Below are 19,000 nucleotides of genomic sequence, written 5' to 3'. Positions count from 1 at the left end.
CTAGAAGGAGGTGATGGGCAGTCAAGGAGATGAGGTGAGAGAGGGAAATGGGAATGGGGAAGAGTTAAAAATACACTTGGACTAAGATGTTAACTGTCCTGTGCTATCACCAGTGGGATCATCAGTTGATCTGCCACCTGTCTTCAGGAGTTTCAGCCCGCCTATGATCAAGACTCCCTCGAGGTGGTGGGCCAGCAGTGCTAAAGCACCACTTCCCACTGGTGAGCTTAAAAACTTGGCATCTGCCTCTATCAGTCACTTCCATCCAACAGATAGTCTGCTCTTCAGGTGTCTATGCAACTACTGAAGGGTTTGCAAGATATGTATACACTGTCTGACTATCTGCCCCTCTGGACATACTTGGTCCACACCCATGCTGATCCTGTCTCTGCTGCCTCAGATACAGCCCTGCTGGTTGACTTGATCTCTCTTCTAGTGAAGCCAAGGTCACGCAGCCATGTCTGGAAAGTGAACACAATAAACCCACGGCAGCCTACTTCAAATGGATAGCATGAGACCTTCCACCCTCTGTCTCTGCACTCTGATCTTAATTCTGCATACTTGGTTAACTTGCGCTCATGGGCTTCATCGATGTTGTCTACCCAGGGGACTGTGAGTTCACCAATAACCACTTCTCTACTGGTGTCAGACCATACGATTATATCTGGACGCAATGTGGTGAAAGCTATTTGCTCTGGGAAACTGCCTTTCCCGTCCAGGTCGGCCTTGACACACCAATCATTGGCTTGATCGTGAGCCTGCGCTGTACACCCTTGACTTGGAGCCTTCTTTCACAAATGATGTACGATGTTCTGTGCAGCATGGGCATGAGATAAGTTGTGCTGCAGTACTCTCTGCTCAACTGCTTCTGTCATGACTTTGAGAACATTGTTATGTCTCCAAGTGTACATGACGCTGGAAAGATTGACTCTGCATGCACTCAAAGTATGTTGAAGTGTTCCCTTCTCGCCACAAGCAGCACACCTGTCTGTCTTATCTTCACACCAAGTGCTGAGGTTGGCAGGTGTTGGGAGCAGATTGTACGCTGCTCTGCATAGAAAAGAAATGTGGAGCGGTTCCATCTGCTGCAGAACATTCCAAGATAGATGTCGTTGTTCAACACTTTCCCACCGGGTCCAAGCCCCTTGTTTGGCCAGGCCAGCTGTTTTAGCTAACCCCTTCTCCTCTTCTACCTCTCGTACTTCTTGTGTTACAAGCTTGCGGTGCTCCTTACCTGTAGAAGATGACCACCACTTGTGGGTTGTCCACCCAAGTCCCTGGTGACCTAGCTGGATAGCCCCAACCATCTCCTTGTGCTTCAATCTAGACTCTGCCTCATCAACTGCTACACGGGCTGACCCCTTCCTTCCTGATCTCACATCCGGGTGGGTGTTCTTGATGACAGGGTCTTTTGAGTCTCGAAGCATCAAGAATGATCTTACCTTGGCAACCTTGACCTCTTCAACAAGGGATTGCACTGGGATGGTAAGCTTTGTCTGGCTACTGTGGATTGCAACATTGGTGAGGCTGCTCGGTACTCCAAGCCACTTCTTCACATACTTGTTGATCTTCCGTTCCATTGCCTCAACATGAGACATTGCCACTTCACAGACAGTTAGTGGCCACGTTATCTGTGGCATCAGTCCGTACTGCAAGCACCACAACTTCAACTTGCCAGGTAAGTCACACTTGTCAACAGACATCAGACCTCTGCTGATCTGTTCTCCTGTCTCTTGAACCCTCTTGGTGTCTCTTAGCTTCTCTGTGTACCATCGCCTGAGGCTCTTAACTGGTTGGTCCTGAATGGATGGAATCCCTTCTCCACAAAGGGTGAAATGAAAGTCAGCCAGCTTTCCTCTCCTAAGAACAAGGCTCCTTGACTTCTTGGTCTTGAACTTCATTCTTCCCCAATCCATTAGCTCCTCGAGTCTAGATAGTTCATTTTCCACTGCCTCCGTGCTGGGACCCAAAAGGGTGAGATCGTCCATGAACGCTCTTATTGATGGTAACTCCCCTCTGCCATCAAGTGCGACACCTGGTCCCACTGATTCTGCAGCCCTCCCAATGACCTCCATGGCTAACACAAAAAGGATGGGTGAAATTGCACATCCCATTGGGATTCCAACATCCAAGCTCTACCACCTAGTTGTAAACTGCTGAGTGGAAAACCTCATCCGGAAATTGTTGTAGTACTGCATGACGGAAAGTTCCTCACCTTAGCAGGAATCCATAGGAATTCCATCGCAAACTCAATCTGGACATGGGGAACAGAACCATACGCATTTGCCAGATCAAGCCAAACTACAGCCAGATTTCTTCTGAACCTTTTTGACTCCTGGATGGTATGCCATATCATACTAGAATGTTCAAGGCAGCCTGGGAAGCCTGGTATTCCTGCCTTCTGCACAGATGTATCTACTAATCCATTCTCTATCACAAATGAAGATATTCTTTCTGCCAGAATGCCAAACATAATCTTCCCCTCTACATTCAGGAGTGAAATTGGTTGGAACTGATTCAATGTAGAAGAATTCTCTTCCTTCGGGATGTATACTCCTTCAGCCTCACTCCGTGACAAAGGAACAACACCTTGTCTCCACACCACCTTTAACAACCTCCACAAGTATTTCCTCAGCTCTTCACATTTCTTGAACTCCTTATACGGCACTCCATTAGGTCCTGGCACTGACCCTGACCTTGCCTTTCTGATGAACCGTTCGACTTCTGCCAATTTGGGTTCTGACAGATCGAACTTTACTCCTGGTTTGGTAGGCTTCACAAGCCCTGAAATATCAATCAAAGGAGCTTTCCGCTGTTCGTTAGAGTAAGTGCTTGCCAGGTGATCCTCAAGTTCTTGTTGAGAGATGTTAAGCTGCCCGCTCTTACTTTGTTCAAACAGTTTCTTTGTGAACTCGTGAGGGTTCTCAAAGAATGAATTTCTTGCCTTCTCTCTCCTTCTCTTTTTACGTTGTGACTTTGCACAACGGAGTGATGCTAACTTTATTCGAAAATGCTCTCGGAGATCAGTAAGCCCTGGCTTGTCACCCTCACTTGCTACCTTCCACCTCTGTTTCAATGATCTAAGCTCTCTCCTCAACCTACTAATCTCCTTCTGGCGCCTGCTTGGTTGCTGTGTAGGCTTTGCTTTCTTCAACTCAACCAAATCAAAACTGTACTTTCCAACATTGTAAATCATATCGCCTATCACTTCCAACTTTCTCTTTGATGTTCCCCTGAGAGTGTTCTCCAACATCATACTGATATCCTCATCAAACACATGCCAAACCTTCTCATCTGCCATTGCTGGCCACTTGACCTTCCTCTTCTTCTCTACCTCCTCACCACTGCCATCATGCGAAGGATCTACCTGGGTACTGTGGTCTGAAACCTGACCTGGGTTATCTCTCGTCTGACCTGGAGTATGATGCCTATCTCCAGAGCGAATCGCTGTGGCTTGTGAATCAGTGGTTGAAAAGACCACATCATTTGTGCTTGGTGAAGTAATCTCATCTTCATCCACTGGAATGGAATAGCACCTAAACTCTGCTTGGTGGATTCGTACACCTTTAATGCTGGAAAACGCTCTCCCACACCAAGACACTGGACACTCAGAGCCTCTTATCCTAGCTCTTGGTCGTAGTCGTTCCCTGTAATTAACTGCATCCGTCCGATTGGGTCCATCATTCTCCCTCCCTCTCGGAGGACCCTGAGGGTAGAGAAAAGAAGAGACATTCATGGAAGTTCGAGAAGTCAATGTTCATGCCATCAGGTTGGAGGCTACCCAGACGGAATACAAGTTGTTCGTCCTCCAACCTGAGTATGGCCTCTTTGTGACAGTAGAGGAGTGGGACTGGGAAATGGAATTAATATGGGTGGACACTGGGAGATCCTTCTTTTTCTAGTGGATGGAGCATAGGTGCTCAGCGAAGCGGTTTCCCAATCTATGTCGGGTCCCACTGATGTACAAGAGGCCACAGCAGGAGCACCGGATACAATAGATGACTCCAACAGACTTACAGGTGAAGTGTTGCCTCACCTGGAAGGACTGTTTGGGGCCCTGAATGGTAGTGAGGGTAGAGGTGTAGGTGTAGGACTGCTTCGCCGAGCACCTGCGTTCTGTCCGCAAGAAAAAGAGGGAACACCCAGTAGCCACCCATTTTAATTCCACTTCCCATTCCCATTCTGACATGTCAGTCCATGGCCTCCTCTACTGTTGCAATGAGGCCACACTCAGTTTGGAGAAGCAACTCCTTGTGCTCCGTCTGGGCAGCTTCCAACCTGATGACTTGAACATCGACTTCTCGAGTTTCCAGTAATGCCCTCCTCTTTTTTTCTATTCTCCATTCCCATTTCCCCCTCTCACCTCCTCTCCTTGCCTGCCGATTGCTTCCCTCTTGTGCTCTTCCCTCTTTTTCTGTCTTCCGTGGCTTTCTGTCCTCTCCTGTTAGATTTTCCCCTTCTCCAGCCCTGTATCTCTTTCACTAATCAACTTCCCAACTCTTTACTTCACCACTCCATTTCCTCCCCCCCGCCCAGGTTTCACCTATCACCTTGTGTTTCTCCCTCCCCTCCCCCACCCTTTTACTCTGACTCCTCATCTTTTTTCCTCCAGCCCTGCTGAAGAATCTCGGCCCAAAATGTTGACTGTACTCTTTTTCCCATAGATGCTGCCTGGCCTGCTGAGTTCCTCTGGCATTTTGTGTGTGTTACCCATATACCTGCCTTCTCGCCATATCCTTTCATGTCCTAACCAATCAGGAAACTATCAACTTCAACTTTAAATATACTCATGGACTTGGCCTGTACCTCAGTCTGTGGCAGAGTATTCCACAGATTCACTACTCTCTGGCTAAAAAAAATTCTCCTTACCTATGTTTTAAAAGGTTGCCCCTCAATTTTGAGGCTGTGCCCTCTAGTTCTGGATATCCCACCATAGGAAACATCCTCTCCACAACCACCCTATCTAGTCCTTTCAGCATTTGGTAGGTTTCAATGAGATCGCCCTGCATTCTGTTAAGCAGCTACGTATGAGGCTGCTTAACATGATAAGATCCTATAGAGTTACAGGAAAGATACTGGCATGGATTCAGGAATGGCTGACAGGTTGGAGGCAGTGAGTGGGAATAAAAAGGGTCTTTTCTTGTTGGTTACTGGTGACCAGTGGTATTCCTCAGGGGTCAGTATTGAGACCGCTACCTTTCACATTGTCAGTGATTTGGATTATGGAATTGTTGGCTTTGTGGAAAACTTTGCGAATGATATGAAGATAGCTGGAGGGGTAGGTAGTGCTGAGGAAGCAAAGCTATCCCAGCAGGACTTAGACAAATTGGAAGAATGGGCAAAAAAGTGTCAGATGGAATACAGTGTTGGGAAATGTATGATAATGCATTTTGGTAAAAGAAACAATAGTGTGGACTATTTACTAAATGGGGAGAAGGTTCAAACATCAGAGGTGCAGAGGGACTTAGGAGTCCTCGTGCAAGACTCCCAGAAGGTTAATTTGCAGGTTTAGTCTGAGGTAAAGAAGGCAAATGCAATGTTGGCATTTATTTCCAAGGGGAGTAGAATATAAAAGCAAGGAGATAATGCTGAGCCTTTATAATACACTAGTCAGGCTGCACTTGGAGTATTGTCTTCAGTTTTGGGCCCCATATCCCAGGAGGGATGTGTTATTAGAGGGAGTCCAGACAAGGTTCACAAGGATGATTCCAGGGTTGAAAGGGTTTACATTTGTCTCCTCTAACTTTGGGGTGGCTACCTCTCTGTAGCTCCTGTCTATCACCCCACTTTCCCTAGCAAGCCGAAGATTATTGAGTTGCAGCTCCAGTTCCTTAACACATGGTCTCTAAGGAGCTCCATCTTGATGCACCTGGAGCAGATGTGGCCAATGGGGAGGCTGGTAGTATCCTGGAAATCCTACATCTATCACCCAGAAGATTTCTATTTCGCGCATCTCCGATATCTTCCACTCTTCCCCAGAAGAGACCACTGGCCCTGTTGACCTACCCCCTATTTTCTTAAGAGTTAAGTTTTTAAATAAAAGAAATAAGGAATGAATTTGTCTACTTACCTTGACCCCGCCTGTTCTCACTGAAGCCTGTTGAAATCAGGTTTATTATCACATAAAATTTTTTGTGTGGTAGCAGCAGACTGCAAGACATAAAGCTACTGTAAATTACGAAATAAAAAAACGTTCATGAGTTGATATCCCGACAGTGAATTGGGAGGATATACTGAGAGAGCTTGGGTGATATTTACAGCATTTTGAATGGCTGCTTTAAAAGTTAAAAATTCAAAGTAAGTTTATTATTTAAGTACATATATATTACTAGTATACAACCCTGAGATTCATTTCCCTTTTCTTGCAGGCATAATCAATAAATCCATAATAAAATAATAACCATAATAGAATTAATGAAAGACCGCACAGACTTGGGGTTTAAAATAGTGTGCAAAAGCCAACAAACTGCGCAAATACAAAAAGAAAGAAATAAAAATAATACATAAGCAATAAACATAGAGAATTTGAAATGAAAAGTCCTTAAAAGTGAGTTCATTAGTTGCAGGAATATTTCAATGATTTGGTGAGTGAAGTAATCCCCTTTGATTCAAAACTGACAGTTGAGGGATGATAACTGTTCCTTAATCTGGTGGTGTGAGTCCTGAGGCTCCTATACCTTCTTCCTGATGGCAGCAGTGAGAAGAGAGCATGACCTGGGGTGGGGGGGGGGTGTTGTCCCTGATGATGGATGCTACTGCCCTGCAACAATGCTGCGTGTGGATATGCTGAATATGGGGAGGGCTTTCCCTGTGTTGAACTGGGCTGTATCCACTGCTTTTTGTTGGATTTTCCATTCAAAGGCATTGGTGTGATGTAGCCAGTCAATATACTCTCCTTTGCACATCTATAGAAGTTTGTGTCAAGGTTTTACATGTCATGCCAAATCTAAGTAGTCCAAATCTCAGAAGCATTCATGAGTTCATTGATATAAAATAATGTTCTCCTCTTTGGAGGGAAGGAGGTTGAGGGGTGACTTGATAGAGGTTTACAAGATGCTAAAAGGCATAGATCAAATGGACAGCAAAATACTTTTTCCCGGAGTGGAAATGGCTTATACTACAGGGCATAATTTTAAGTTGATTGGAGGAAAGTTTAGGGGGGTGGATGTCAAAATATATTTTTTTTTAACAGAGTGTGGTGGGTGCATTGAATGCCCTGCCAACTAAAGGCAGACCCATTAGGGTTATTTAAGACACTCTTAGGTAGGCACATGGATGACAGTAAAATGGAGGGCTATGTATGAGGGAAGGGTCGGATTGATCTTATTGGTCGTGTATGTCGATGACGTGGTGGATCTTTCAGCAGCTTTGCTTTGTTCTGACAAAACTACAACAGGAAAGGTTCATTAACTTTGTATTGAGAAACGCTAAATCACTTTTGAATGTGTAGGGTGAGAAGAGGAATTTGATATTGTGATTGTTATTTATTTTCAAGTAGATGCTATCCAAATTTTTTCTTCCTATTGACAGGGCTGATAAGGAAATGAGGACTGCTATCAATTCATTGTCAGAGAGAGTGCAAGAAGCTTCCAGAAAAGAGACTGTGAGTGTTGTTCGGTAGAAGTGTATTCCACTGCATGACGGGTCAATTGCTTAATCTACGAGGGGTGATTGATAAGTTCGTGGTCTAAGGTAGAAGGAGTCAATTTTTAGAAAACCTAGCACATTTATTTTTCAACATAGTTCCCTCCTACATTTACACACTTAGCCCAGTGGTCATGGAGCATACGGATCTTGGACCTCCAGAAAGTGTCCACAGCAGGGGTGATTGATAAGATCGTGACCTAAGGTAGAAGGAGATGAGTTATACAGCTGTCATTACATGCACGTGCAGTTCCACTCTTTGAGTAATTATGCAGAAAGTTTGAAGTTAGTAACTCATTTCCTTCTATCCTAGGCCACGAACTTATCAATCACCCCTGCTATGGACACTTTCTGGAGGTCCAAGATCCGTATGCTCCACGACCGCTGGACTAAGTGTGCAAATGTAGGAGGGAACAATGTTGAAAAATAAATGTGCTAGGTTTTCTAAAATTGACTCCTTCTACCTTAGGCCACGAACTGAGCAATCACCCCTCGTATTACTCAGGAATAGCTTTCTATTGGTTCAATTAATTTTCATTTTGGGTATATTCAACTGAAATTGATTATTAATCTATCATCTTGGTATTATTGTTGAAGAATTTCGATCCCTATTTTTAAAAATAATTAAAGTATTGCATAGGAATGATAGGCAGGTGGACTCTAGTGTGTCCTTGCAGGGTGAATGAAAAACCAGATCAGTTGGGAGACTCTGGCTCATAAACACAAGAGATTCTGCAGATGTTGGAAATCTTAAGCAGCATGTGCAAACTGCTGGGGAAGCTCAGTAGGTCATCCAAGAAAAACCCAAAGAGTTTTTACAGATATATTAAGAGTAAAAGAATTGTAAGGGATAAAATTGGTCCTCTTGAAGATCAAAGTGGTCGGCTATGTGCGGAACCAAAAGAAATGGGGGAGATCTTAAATGGGTTGTTTTGCATCTGTATTTACTAGGGAAACTGGCATGAAGTCTATGGAATTAAGGGAAACAAGTAGTGAGATCATGGAACTGTACGGATTGAAAAGGAGGAGGTGCTTGCTATCTTGAGGCAAATTAAGGTGGATAAATTCCCAGGACCTGACAGGGTATTCCCTCGGACCTTGAAGGAGACTATTGTTGAAATTGCAGGGGCCCTGGCAGATGTATTTAAAATGTCGGTGTCAACGGGTGAGGTGCCGGAGGATTGGAGAATGGCTCATGTTGTTCTGTTGTTTAAAAAAGGATTGAAAAGTAAACCGGGAAATTATAGGCCGGTAAGTTTGACGTCGGTAGTGGGTAAGTTATTGGAGGGAGTACTAAGAGACAGAATCTACAAGCATTTGGATAGGTAGGGACTTATTAGGGAGAGTCAACATGGCTTTGTGCGTGGTAGGTCATGTTTGACCAATCTATTGGAGTTTTTCGAGGAGGTTACCAGGAAAGTGGATGAAGGGAAGGCAGTGGATGTTGTCTACATGGACTTCAGTAAGGCCTTTGACAACGTCCCGCATGGGAGGTTAGTTAGGAAAATTCAGTCGCTAGGTATACATGGAGAGGTGGTAAATTGGATTAGACATTGGCTCGATGGAAGAAGCCAAAGAGTGGTAGTAGAGAATTGCTTCTCCGAGTGGAGGCCTGTGACTAGTGGTGTGCCACAGGGATCAGTGCTGGGTCCATTGTTATTTGTCATCTACATCAATGATCTGGATGATAATGTGGTAAATTGGATCAGCAAATTTGCTGATGATACAAAGATAGGAGATGTAGTGGACAGTGAGGAAGGTTTTCAAAGCTTGCAGAGGGACTTGGACCAGCTGGAAAAATGGGCTGAAAAATGGCAAATGGAGTTTAATACAGACAAGTGTGAGGTATTGCACTTTGGAAGGACAAACCAAGGTAGAACATATAGGGTAAATGGTAAGGCACTGAGGAGAGCAGTAGAACAGAGGGATTTGGGAATACAGATACAAAATTCCCTAAAAGTGGCGTCACAGGTAGATAGGGTCGTAAAGAGAGCTTTTGGTACATTGGCCTTTATTAATCAAAGTATTGAGTATAAGAGTTGGAATGTTATGATGAGGTTGTATAAGGCATTGATGAGGCCGAATCTGGAGTATTGTGTTCAGTTTTGGTCACCAAATTACAGGAAGGATATTAATAAGGTTGAAAGAGTGCAGAGAAGGTTTACAAGGATGTTGCCGGGACTTAAGAAACTCAGTTACAGAGAAAGGTTGAATAGGTTAGGACTTTATTCCCTGGAGCGTAGAAGAATGAGGGGAGATTTGATAGAGGTATATAAAATTATGATGGGTATAGATAGAGTGAATGCAAGCAGGCTTTTTCCACTGAGGCAAGGGGAGAAAAAAACCAGAGGACATGGGTTAAGGGTGAGGGGGGAAAAGTTTAAAGGGCACATTAGTGGGGGGCTTCTTCACACAGAGAGTGGTGGGAATGTGGAATGAGCTGCCAGACTAGGTGGTAAATGCGGGTTCTTTTTTAACATTTAAGAATAAATTGGACAGACATGGATGGGAGGTGTTTGGAGGGATATGGTCCGTGTGCAGGTCAGTGGGACTAGGCAGAAAATGGTTCAGCACAGCCAAGAAGGGCCAAAAGGCCTGATTCTGTGCTGTAGTTTTTCTATGGCTTCTATGGTCAGGCAAGAAATAAACATGCTATGTTTTTGACTGGGACCTTTCATCAGGACATAGAAGAAAGCTAGTGCTGTTTTTGTTATGAAAATCTGTAGTAACAGCTGATTGAGCTTCACAGGTGGTTTACAGTGTGTGACCAATACACAGATTCAGTCCTCACCTTAGCCTTATGATAATCAAACTCGGCTATAGGACAACTACAGATGGAATAAGGATTACAATTTACTTTCTTTGGAGTCCTTGTTAAAAGACTCAAATGAGGTCTTTATGAAAACTTGCTACAAGACAGCAATTTCTTCTTCAGACAAGCCCTCTGCAAAGTAAGGGCAGGATCACCATCATCATCGTCATCAGGTGCCGTGCCCAGTTTGAGCTTTGACTGCCATGGCCCACACACTCCTGTTTCGGGTCAAGTGGATCAATTCATTGGTATTCATTTCCAGTTCTCTGGCTGCTGTCTCCATCATCATTTGTCTTTGTCTTCCTCTTGCTTTCTTCCCTTCAATCTTTCCCTTAATTACCGTACATTCTAACTCCTCTTTCCTAATCACATGTCCAAAGAAGTTATGTTGCCTTTTCATGATCTCATACATTATTTCTCTTTTTGTGTTTGCTGTGTTCATGACATCCTCGTTAGATATTCGTTTCGTCCATGATATTCTTTGTATCCTCCTCAAAAACCACATCTCTGCTGCTACAATTCGTTTCCTCATGTTACTAGATATTGTCCAGCATTCTGAGCCATATTACTGGATAAAGTAACATTTCAGTACTCTGAGGTGGGTTGTCATGCCTAGTTTAGTATTGGTCAGTGTACTCTTCATTCTCGTAAAGGTGTCCTTTGCCATCCCTATTCTTCTTTTGATGTCCATGTCGCACCTGCCATCTGATGTCTCCCAGCTTCCCAAGTAGCAAAAGTTCTGTACTTGTTTTATGTCTTTCCCGTTTATTCTCAGCCTACAGATCAGATTCTCCTTCTTTTTGAATACAGGTTTCCCCCGCTATCCGAAGGTAGAGCGTTCCTGTGAAACGGTTCGTAAGCCAGAATGTCGTAAAGCGAAGAAGCAATTACCATTTACTTCTATGGGAAAATTTTGTGAGCGTTCGCAGACCCAAAAATAACCTACCAAATCATGCAAAATAACACATAAAACCTAAAATAACAGTAACATATAGTAAAAGCAGGAATGATATGATAAATACACAGCCTATATAAAGTAGAAATACTTCTCTGCAACGATTGCCTGCACAGATCTCCGTAGCAAAAATCTCATGCAAGCGCTCTCGGCAGAAAATCTCACACAAGCGCTATTGGCATAAATATGCTCTCCAGTAACCTTTAAACTATAAAGCTGCCAAATCTACCCAATAACATGTAAAAATACACAGCCAATATAAAGTAGAAATAGTGTATGTACAGTGTAGTATCGCTTACCAGAATTGGGAAAACAGCGCTGAGCACACTGATGATGATGTGTTAGACTGAGTTGTCGCAGGTTGGGGTGGTGCAGTGGCCCCAACCCTCTGGGCCGCCGAGCAATACATTTCCGCGAAGAACACAGTTGTTGCCGGGAGGCACACAGCACATCTTTAAGAAAAAAGCCGAAATAAACATGCTAATTAATTAGGTGCTGCCCAGCATGTAAATGTCGGCGCAGATCAGAGGCGATTGCCGATTGCATCACCTCTGATCTGGGCCGACAATTATGTGCTAGGTGGCACCTAATTAATTAGCATGTTTATTTCGGCTTTTTTCTTAAAGATGTGCTGTGTGCCTCCCGGCTACTGCTGCATTCTCTGCGAATTGGTACAGTGTCTGTCCGGGGCCCGGGGGTTGGGGTGGTGGGACACGGGGGTGTCATCTCATCGTCGATCAGGGCAGGCAGCTCATCTTCTCCTATGACTGCCCGCCTCGATGTCGAAGGTCGAAGTTCGTTGTCTGCTGTGGCTGATGTGGAAGGCTTGCTTGACTGCTGAGCCTCGCACATTTTTCTATCATACAGTTCTTTGTAAGCACTCAAACCATCCTGCAAATATCCCCTAAACCTACGTACCCTTTCAAAATTAAAGTCGTACTTTATCATTGCAGCGAAAATCTCACGTAGTTGCTTCATTTTCGCTACTGCATTCGGTTTCGATTGTTATCCTTTCCTCTTCCAATTGCATCAGCTCTTCATCTATCAGTTCTTGGTCATGGGATGCCAAAACCTCTTCAACATCACCTTCGTCAGCTTCCACAAGCCAAACTCACTTTGTCCTTGCTTCGCTCACCACGATCGAAACGCTGAATTATGTCTTGTTTTACGCTAAGTGTAACACCCTTACGAGCTCTTTTAGGCTTTTCCAATACCTCAGAACTCATCTTGCTAACGCCTGCTCACAGGCACGTGTTTAAGCCATGCCAGCGAGAATGTAGTTCCGAATCTGGGGAGAGCGGCTGCTCGGGGCGCGCGCTGATTTTTTATAGCGCGCTGCCTTTCTTCATAATAGTGGAAACACCTTCTGAAAGCGAAAACAGGGTACTAATAACAGTGAGGTTTTGTAAAGCGAACGTTCGAAAAGCGGGGGACACCTGTATCACCATACATTCTGTCTTTTTGCAATTGATAGATAGACCCATTTTTGCACTTTCTTCAACAACTATATCAATGGTGTGTTTTCTCCCCTGATTTATTTAATGTGTACCGTGAAACAATATTACAAAAAATAAGAGACATCTTGGGAATCAAAATTGGCGGTGAAAACATCAATAATTTCAGATATGCAGATGACACTGTGTTAGTTGCAAGTACAGAGGAAGAACTACAAAACTTAATTGATATAGTTGTTAAAGAAAGGGACAGGATAACCAAGTCTTTCTATCAGAAGTCTAGAAGCATGACAGAATACTTGCATTTGACTAGATGAAATTCAGATCCAATAACTGTTGAGCTCAGTTCCATGCAGAACAAGTTAGCCCATTTGATTAGCAGCCCATTTGCCACTGTAAACAGCCATTCCCTTCACACTTGTGCATAGTGAATGAAGGAACTCGGTCCAAAATGTTGATTGTTTATTCCTAAACAACAGGAATTCTGCAGATGCTGGAAATTCAAGCAACACACATCAAAGTTGCTGGTGAACGCAGCAGGCCAGACAGCATCTATAGGAAGAGGCGCAGTCGACGTTTCAGGCCGAGACCCTTCGTCAGGACGAAGGGTCTCGGCCTGAAACGTCGACTGCGCCTCTTCCTATAGATGCTGTCTGGCCTGCTGCGTTCACCAGCAACTTTGATGTGTGTTGATTGTTTATTCCTGTTTGATTCACTGATCTCTCCCCTCCCCCCAGCATTTTATGTGTGTTGCTGTGAATCTCAGGCTGTTTGAGTTCAAGGGTGCTGTCAGGTTGAATGTTGTTTGCAGTTCAATTTTTAAGTGTCCATACTAGGGGAAAATAAACCAAGAATTTCTGTTCTTCATTAAATGTTGTAGATACTAATTAGAATCTAAATGGAGCTTTTTCATGTTGGTCAAAATTAATGTAGCTTGTAATGATGACAGCGAGGAATTAAACATTGTTGACTTCCTCCACCTCTGATTCCCCCAGTGAGGACATGAGATGACTGAAAACTTTGCCTGCTGAAATGGTTTGTTAAGAGCTTTATCTCTCAATCAAACGTTGAGAGATCTGATTGCTTGCCTGGAGAATGCACAAGAAACATAGAAAAAGAAAGACATTCAAGCCTGTTATACAATTCCGTTATGTATCTTAAAACTATTTGGTCCTAGAACCCACATAAATAGGAGCAGGAGTTGGTCATTATGCCGTTCGACCTGGTTCTGACATTGTATATAACCATAACTTTGGCTTTACTCTTCTACTTACTTATGACAGAGCAAAGTGAAAACAAAAAAAAAACATCTGTTTCATCAAATCAGTTTCCCCCCGCTTTCCCTTCCCTCTTCTTCCATTCCCCACTGTGGCTCCCCTCTTACCTCTTCTCCTTACTTGTCTATCACCACCATCTGGTGCGCTTCCTCCTTCCCTTTCTCCCATGGTCATTTTCATCTCCTAATAGATTCCTTCTCCTTTAGCCTTTTACCTTTTCCACTTATCACTTTCCCCCTCACCTGACTTCATGTATCACCTGCCATCTTGTACTCCTTCCCCCTCCCTCGCCTCCACTACCTTATACTGGCCTCTTTCCCCCTTCCTTTCCAATTTGGATAAAGGTTTTGACCTGAAACATTTGACTGTTTATTCCTTTCCATAGATGCTGCCCAACTTGCTGCATTCCTCTGGCATTTTGGATGTGTCATTCTGTTTCATCATTGTATTACTTTGAATTGGATTTACTTTTCACTACAACAGGATATTCCAAAGATTCATGGCCCTGGGAAAAAATAAGTACTGTCTCATCTTTATTTTAACCGAGCAGTCCCTTTTAAAACTGCCACCCTAGCTCTAGGTTCTCTACCAGATAGGACTGTCTTTTGGCAGAAGCTGTTGTTTCAATAAGATCACTTCTCCTCTTTGTAAATTCCATCAGGTAGGAGGTACAGAATCCTGAAGGCACACACTCAGCGATTCAAGAACAGCTTCTTCCCCTCTGCCATCTGATTCCTCGGTGGACATTGAACCCTTGGACACCACCTCACTTTTTAAAATATACAGTATTTCTGATTTTTTGCATGTTTTTCTATTCAATATATGTATACTGTAATTTATTTATTATTATTTTTTAATTTTTTGATCCTATATTATGTATTGCATTGAACTGCTGCTGCTAAGTTAACAAATTTCACGTCACATGCCGGTGATAATAAACCTGATTCTGATCTGATCTGACAACTTACACATTAAGAAAGTTGCAATTCCAAGAATAAATTAGTTCCAATGCTGTAAGGAAACCTAAAGCTTTACACACTGTTTCAAGGGTGGTTCATTATATGGTATCTTAGTAAATGCTTTCTGGAAATCCTAAACCGGTAGATCTGACTACCCTCTATCCATTGCTATAGAGTCATAGAGTATCATAGCATAGTCCTCCAGCCCTCCCAGTCCTTGCCGAATATCCCTTTATGGAGACATATAGGCAAGTTCACGGTATTATGTAATATCCTAACTGGTTGTATCATGACTTAGCATGGGTATAGGAATGCTCAGGAAAAATCTCCAGGAAGTTATGGATTTAGCCCAGTATACCACAAGCAAAATCTCTCCACCAATGGTGTACAGATCTGGCTGATCTGCCATTGTTTTTTTATATAATTAAAGTGGAGTATGATTTCCCGGTGACCACCCATTTTAATTTGACTTCCCATTCCCTTTCCAACATGTTGGTCCCTGGCTGCCTCTACTGCTATGATGAGTTCACATTTTGATTGGAAGAGCAACGTCTTATTTCATCTGAGTAGTTTCCAATCTGATGCCATCAACATCAATTTCTCTAACTTCTGGTCATTTCTCTCCCACTTCTCTATTTTTATTTTCAGTCCCCATTCTAGCTCCTCTCTTCCCTCTATCTCTTCTCTTCTCGCCTACCTATCACCACTCTCTGGTGCCTCTCCTCCTTGCCTTTCTTCCATGGTCCAGTGTCCTCTCTCCCATCAGATTCCTTCTTCAACCCTTCACCTCCCAGCTTCCTATTTCACCCCTCCCCTACCAACCCACCTGCCTCCCCCTCACCTGGTTTCACCTACCACTTGCCAAATTGTACTTCTTTCCCTCCCTCCACCTTCTTATGGTGGCATGGTGCGAAGACAATAACCTATCCCTCAATGTCAGCAAGACGAAGGAATTGGTTGTTGACTTCAGAAGGAGTAGCGGACCGCACGACCCAATTTACATCGGTGGTGCGCAGGTGGAACAGGTCAAAAGCTTTAAGTTCCTCAGGGTCAATATCACAAGTGGCCTGACTTGGTCCAACCGAGCAGAGTTCATTGCCAAGAAGGCCCACCAGCGCCTTTACTTCCTGAGAAAACGAAAGAAATTTGTCCTGTCCCCTAAAATCCTCACTAATTTTTATAGATGCACCATATGGAAGTTGTCCTGTCCAAGACTGAAAGAAGCTGCAGAAGATTGTGAACACGGCGCAGCACATCACACAAACCAGTCTTCCGTCCTTGGACTCACTTTACACCGCACGCTGTTGGAGCAGTGCTGCCAGGATAATCAAGGACACGACCCACCCAGCCAACACACTTTTCATCCCTCTTCCCTCTGGGAGAAGGCTCAGGAGCTTGAAGACTCGTATGGTCAGATTTGGGAACAGCTTCTTTCCAACTGTGATAAGACTGCTGAACGGATCCTGACCTGGATCTGGGCCGTACCCTCCAAATATCCGGACCTGCCTCTCGGTTTTTTTGCACTACCTTACTTTCTATTTTTCTATTTTCTATTTATGATTTATAATTTAAATTTTTAATATTTACTAATTTTTACTATTTTAAATACTTTTAGTATTTAATATTTGTAATCCAGGGAGCGGGAAGCGCAGAATCAAATATCGCTGTGATGATTGTACGTCCTAGTATCAATTGTTTGGCGACAATAAAGTATAAAGTATTCTGGTTTCTTCCCTCTTCTTTTGCAGCACTGATGAAGAGTCTTGGCGCAAATTGTTAATTGTTTATTTCCGTCCATAGATGCTGTGTGACCTGTTGAGTTCCTCCTGCAGTTTTATGTGTTGCTCTGGACTTCAAGCAACTGCAGGTTGGGGAATGGGGAGTCTGATAGGAGAGGGTAGAAGACCATGGAAGAAAGGGTAGGGGGAAGAGCACCAGAGGGAGGTGATGGGCAGGCAAAGCGACAAGGTGAGAGAGTGAAATGGGAATGGTGAAGTGAAAGGGGGAGGGGCGATCAATTTCCGGAAGTTAGAGAAATCAATGTTCATGCCATCAGGTTGGAGGCTACCCAGATGGAATGTAGGGTGTTGTTCCTCCAGCCTGAGTGTAGCCTCATCGTGGCAGTAGCGGAGGCCATGGACTGACATGCTGGAATGGGAAGTAGAACTGAAGTGGGTAATGAGTGATGTTTATGAACAAGTGCCATATCTGCCCCTACACCACCTCCCTCGCTACCATTCAGGGCCCCAAGCAGTCCTTCCAAGTGAGGTGACCTGTCAGTCTGTTGCTATCATCTACTGTATCCAGTGTTCCCAGTATGGCTGCCTTTATTGGTGAGACCTGATGAGTGGGAGACTGCATTGCTACACACCTGTGCTCCATTCGCCAGAAAAAGCAGGATCTCCCGGTGGCCACACACTTCAATTCTCATTCCCAATTCTACATTCCCATTCCGACATGTCAATCCATGGCCTCCTCTAGAGTTGCAATTGGGCCACACTCAGGTTGGAGGAGTAACATCTATGTTCCTCCTGGGTAACCTCCAACCTGATGGCATGAACATTGATTTCTAGAACTTCCGGTAATTGCCCCCCCACCTCACCATTTCCATTCCTGTTTTTTTTTCTTTCTCTCCTCTCTCCCCTCTCCCCTCTCCTCTCCCCTCCTCTCCCCTCCTCTCCCCTCACCTGCCCATCACCTCCCTTTGGTGCTCATCTCCTTTCCCTTTCTCCCATGGTCTTCTACCCTCTCCTACCAGCCTCCCCCTTCTCCAACCTTTTGTCTCTTTCACCTATCAGCTTCCCAGCTCTTTACTTTACCCCTCCCACTTCCCGCCTGCCACCTTGTACTTCTTACTCCCCTCACCCCACCTTCTTGCACTACTCATCTTCTTTTTCCGAGTCCTGATGAAGGGTCTTGGCCAGAAATATCGACTGTTTACTCTCTCCCATAGATGCTGCCTGACCTGCTGAGTTCCTCCAGCATTTTGTGTTTGTTGTTTGGATTTCCAGCATCTGCAGATTTTGCTGTCTATGTGAATAGCTAAAGTTATTTCCCAAAGATAGGGGAGTCTAAAACTAGAGGGCATAGGTTTGAAGTGAGGGGGTTAAGATTTAAATGGCACCTGGAGGGCAACTTTTTCCACACAGCATGGTGAGTATATGGGCTGAGCTTCCAGAGGAAGTGGTAGAGGTGGGTACAATTATGAAAATCAAAAAAGCATTTGGTTGGGGTTGCATAGGTAGTGAAGGTTTAGAGGGGTATGGGCCAAATGAAGGCAAGTGAGACTAGTTCAGTTCAGCAACTTAGTTGGTCTGAGGGGCATGCTAGAATTAGGCTGAGGAGCATGTTTCAATGCTGTATGACTTAAGTGATACTTATACATGTTTAGCATAATCTTATTCCTAATTTTAAGGTGTTGGGAGGAAAGTATGGGGGGAGGATGTCAAGAGATGTTTACACAGAGAGTGGTAGGTGTGTGGAATGCACTGTCAGGGCTGGTGGTAAAGGCAGATACATTAGGGAGATTTAAGAGACTTAGATAGACACATGAATGATAGATAAAGTGGATGGTTATGTAGGCCTGTTGTTTGGCACAAGCATTGTGGGCCTGTATTGTGCTGTAGGTTTTCTATGTTTCTATGTGGGAGGGAAGTGTTAAGTTAATCTTGGAATAGGTTTAAAGGTTGGCACAAGATGCTGAGATGAAGGTTCTGTGTTGTGCTATATTGTTCTATGTTCCATTACTGGTGGCATCCGTTAGTCTCGCGAGACCATGGATCTGCGCCTGGAAAGTCTTGCTTCAGTCTGTGTCAGAGCAGCGTCTGTTGTAGCTGTAGAGTCCCACATGGGAGTGACAGTCTTGGCTGCAGCGACTGCACTTGAAGGCGCTGTCCTCC

At 44.1% G+C, this 19,000-nt stretch overlaps 1 protein-coding gene across 6 annotated transcripts in view; it reads left to right on the top strand.

Moving 5' to 3' along the window:
- LOC134344680 (centrosomal protein of 128 kDa) overlaps positions 1-19,000 on the top strand; it is a 664,526-nt gene that overhangs the window by 39,544 nt on the left and 605,982 nt on the right. For 4 of the 6 annotated variants that reach the window (XM_063044787.1, XM_063044770.1, XM_063044779.1 and 1 more), the window contains exon 7: positions 7,531-7,603. The exons of the other annotated variants lie outside the window; for them this stretch is intronic. In XM_063044787.1, the coding sequence (XP_062900857.1) occupies positions 7,531-7,603 (73 nt within the window). The remainder of the gene's footprint in view (positions 1-7,530; positions 7,604-19,000) is intronic. 6 annotated transcript variants of the gene reach the window in all.

Source organism: Mobula hypostoma, chromosome 1 (assembly GCF_963921235.1).
Source record: "Mobula hypostoma chromosome 1, sMobHyp1.1, whole genome shotgun sequence".
NCBI classification, from domain to species: Eukaryota; Metazoa; Chordata; class Chondrichthyes; order Myliobatiformes; family Myliobatidae; genus Mobula; species Mobula hypostoma.
This window is presented reverse-complemented; position numbering and strand designations above follow the sequence as displayed.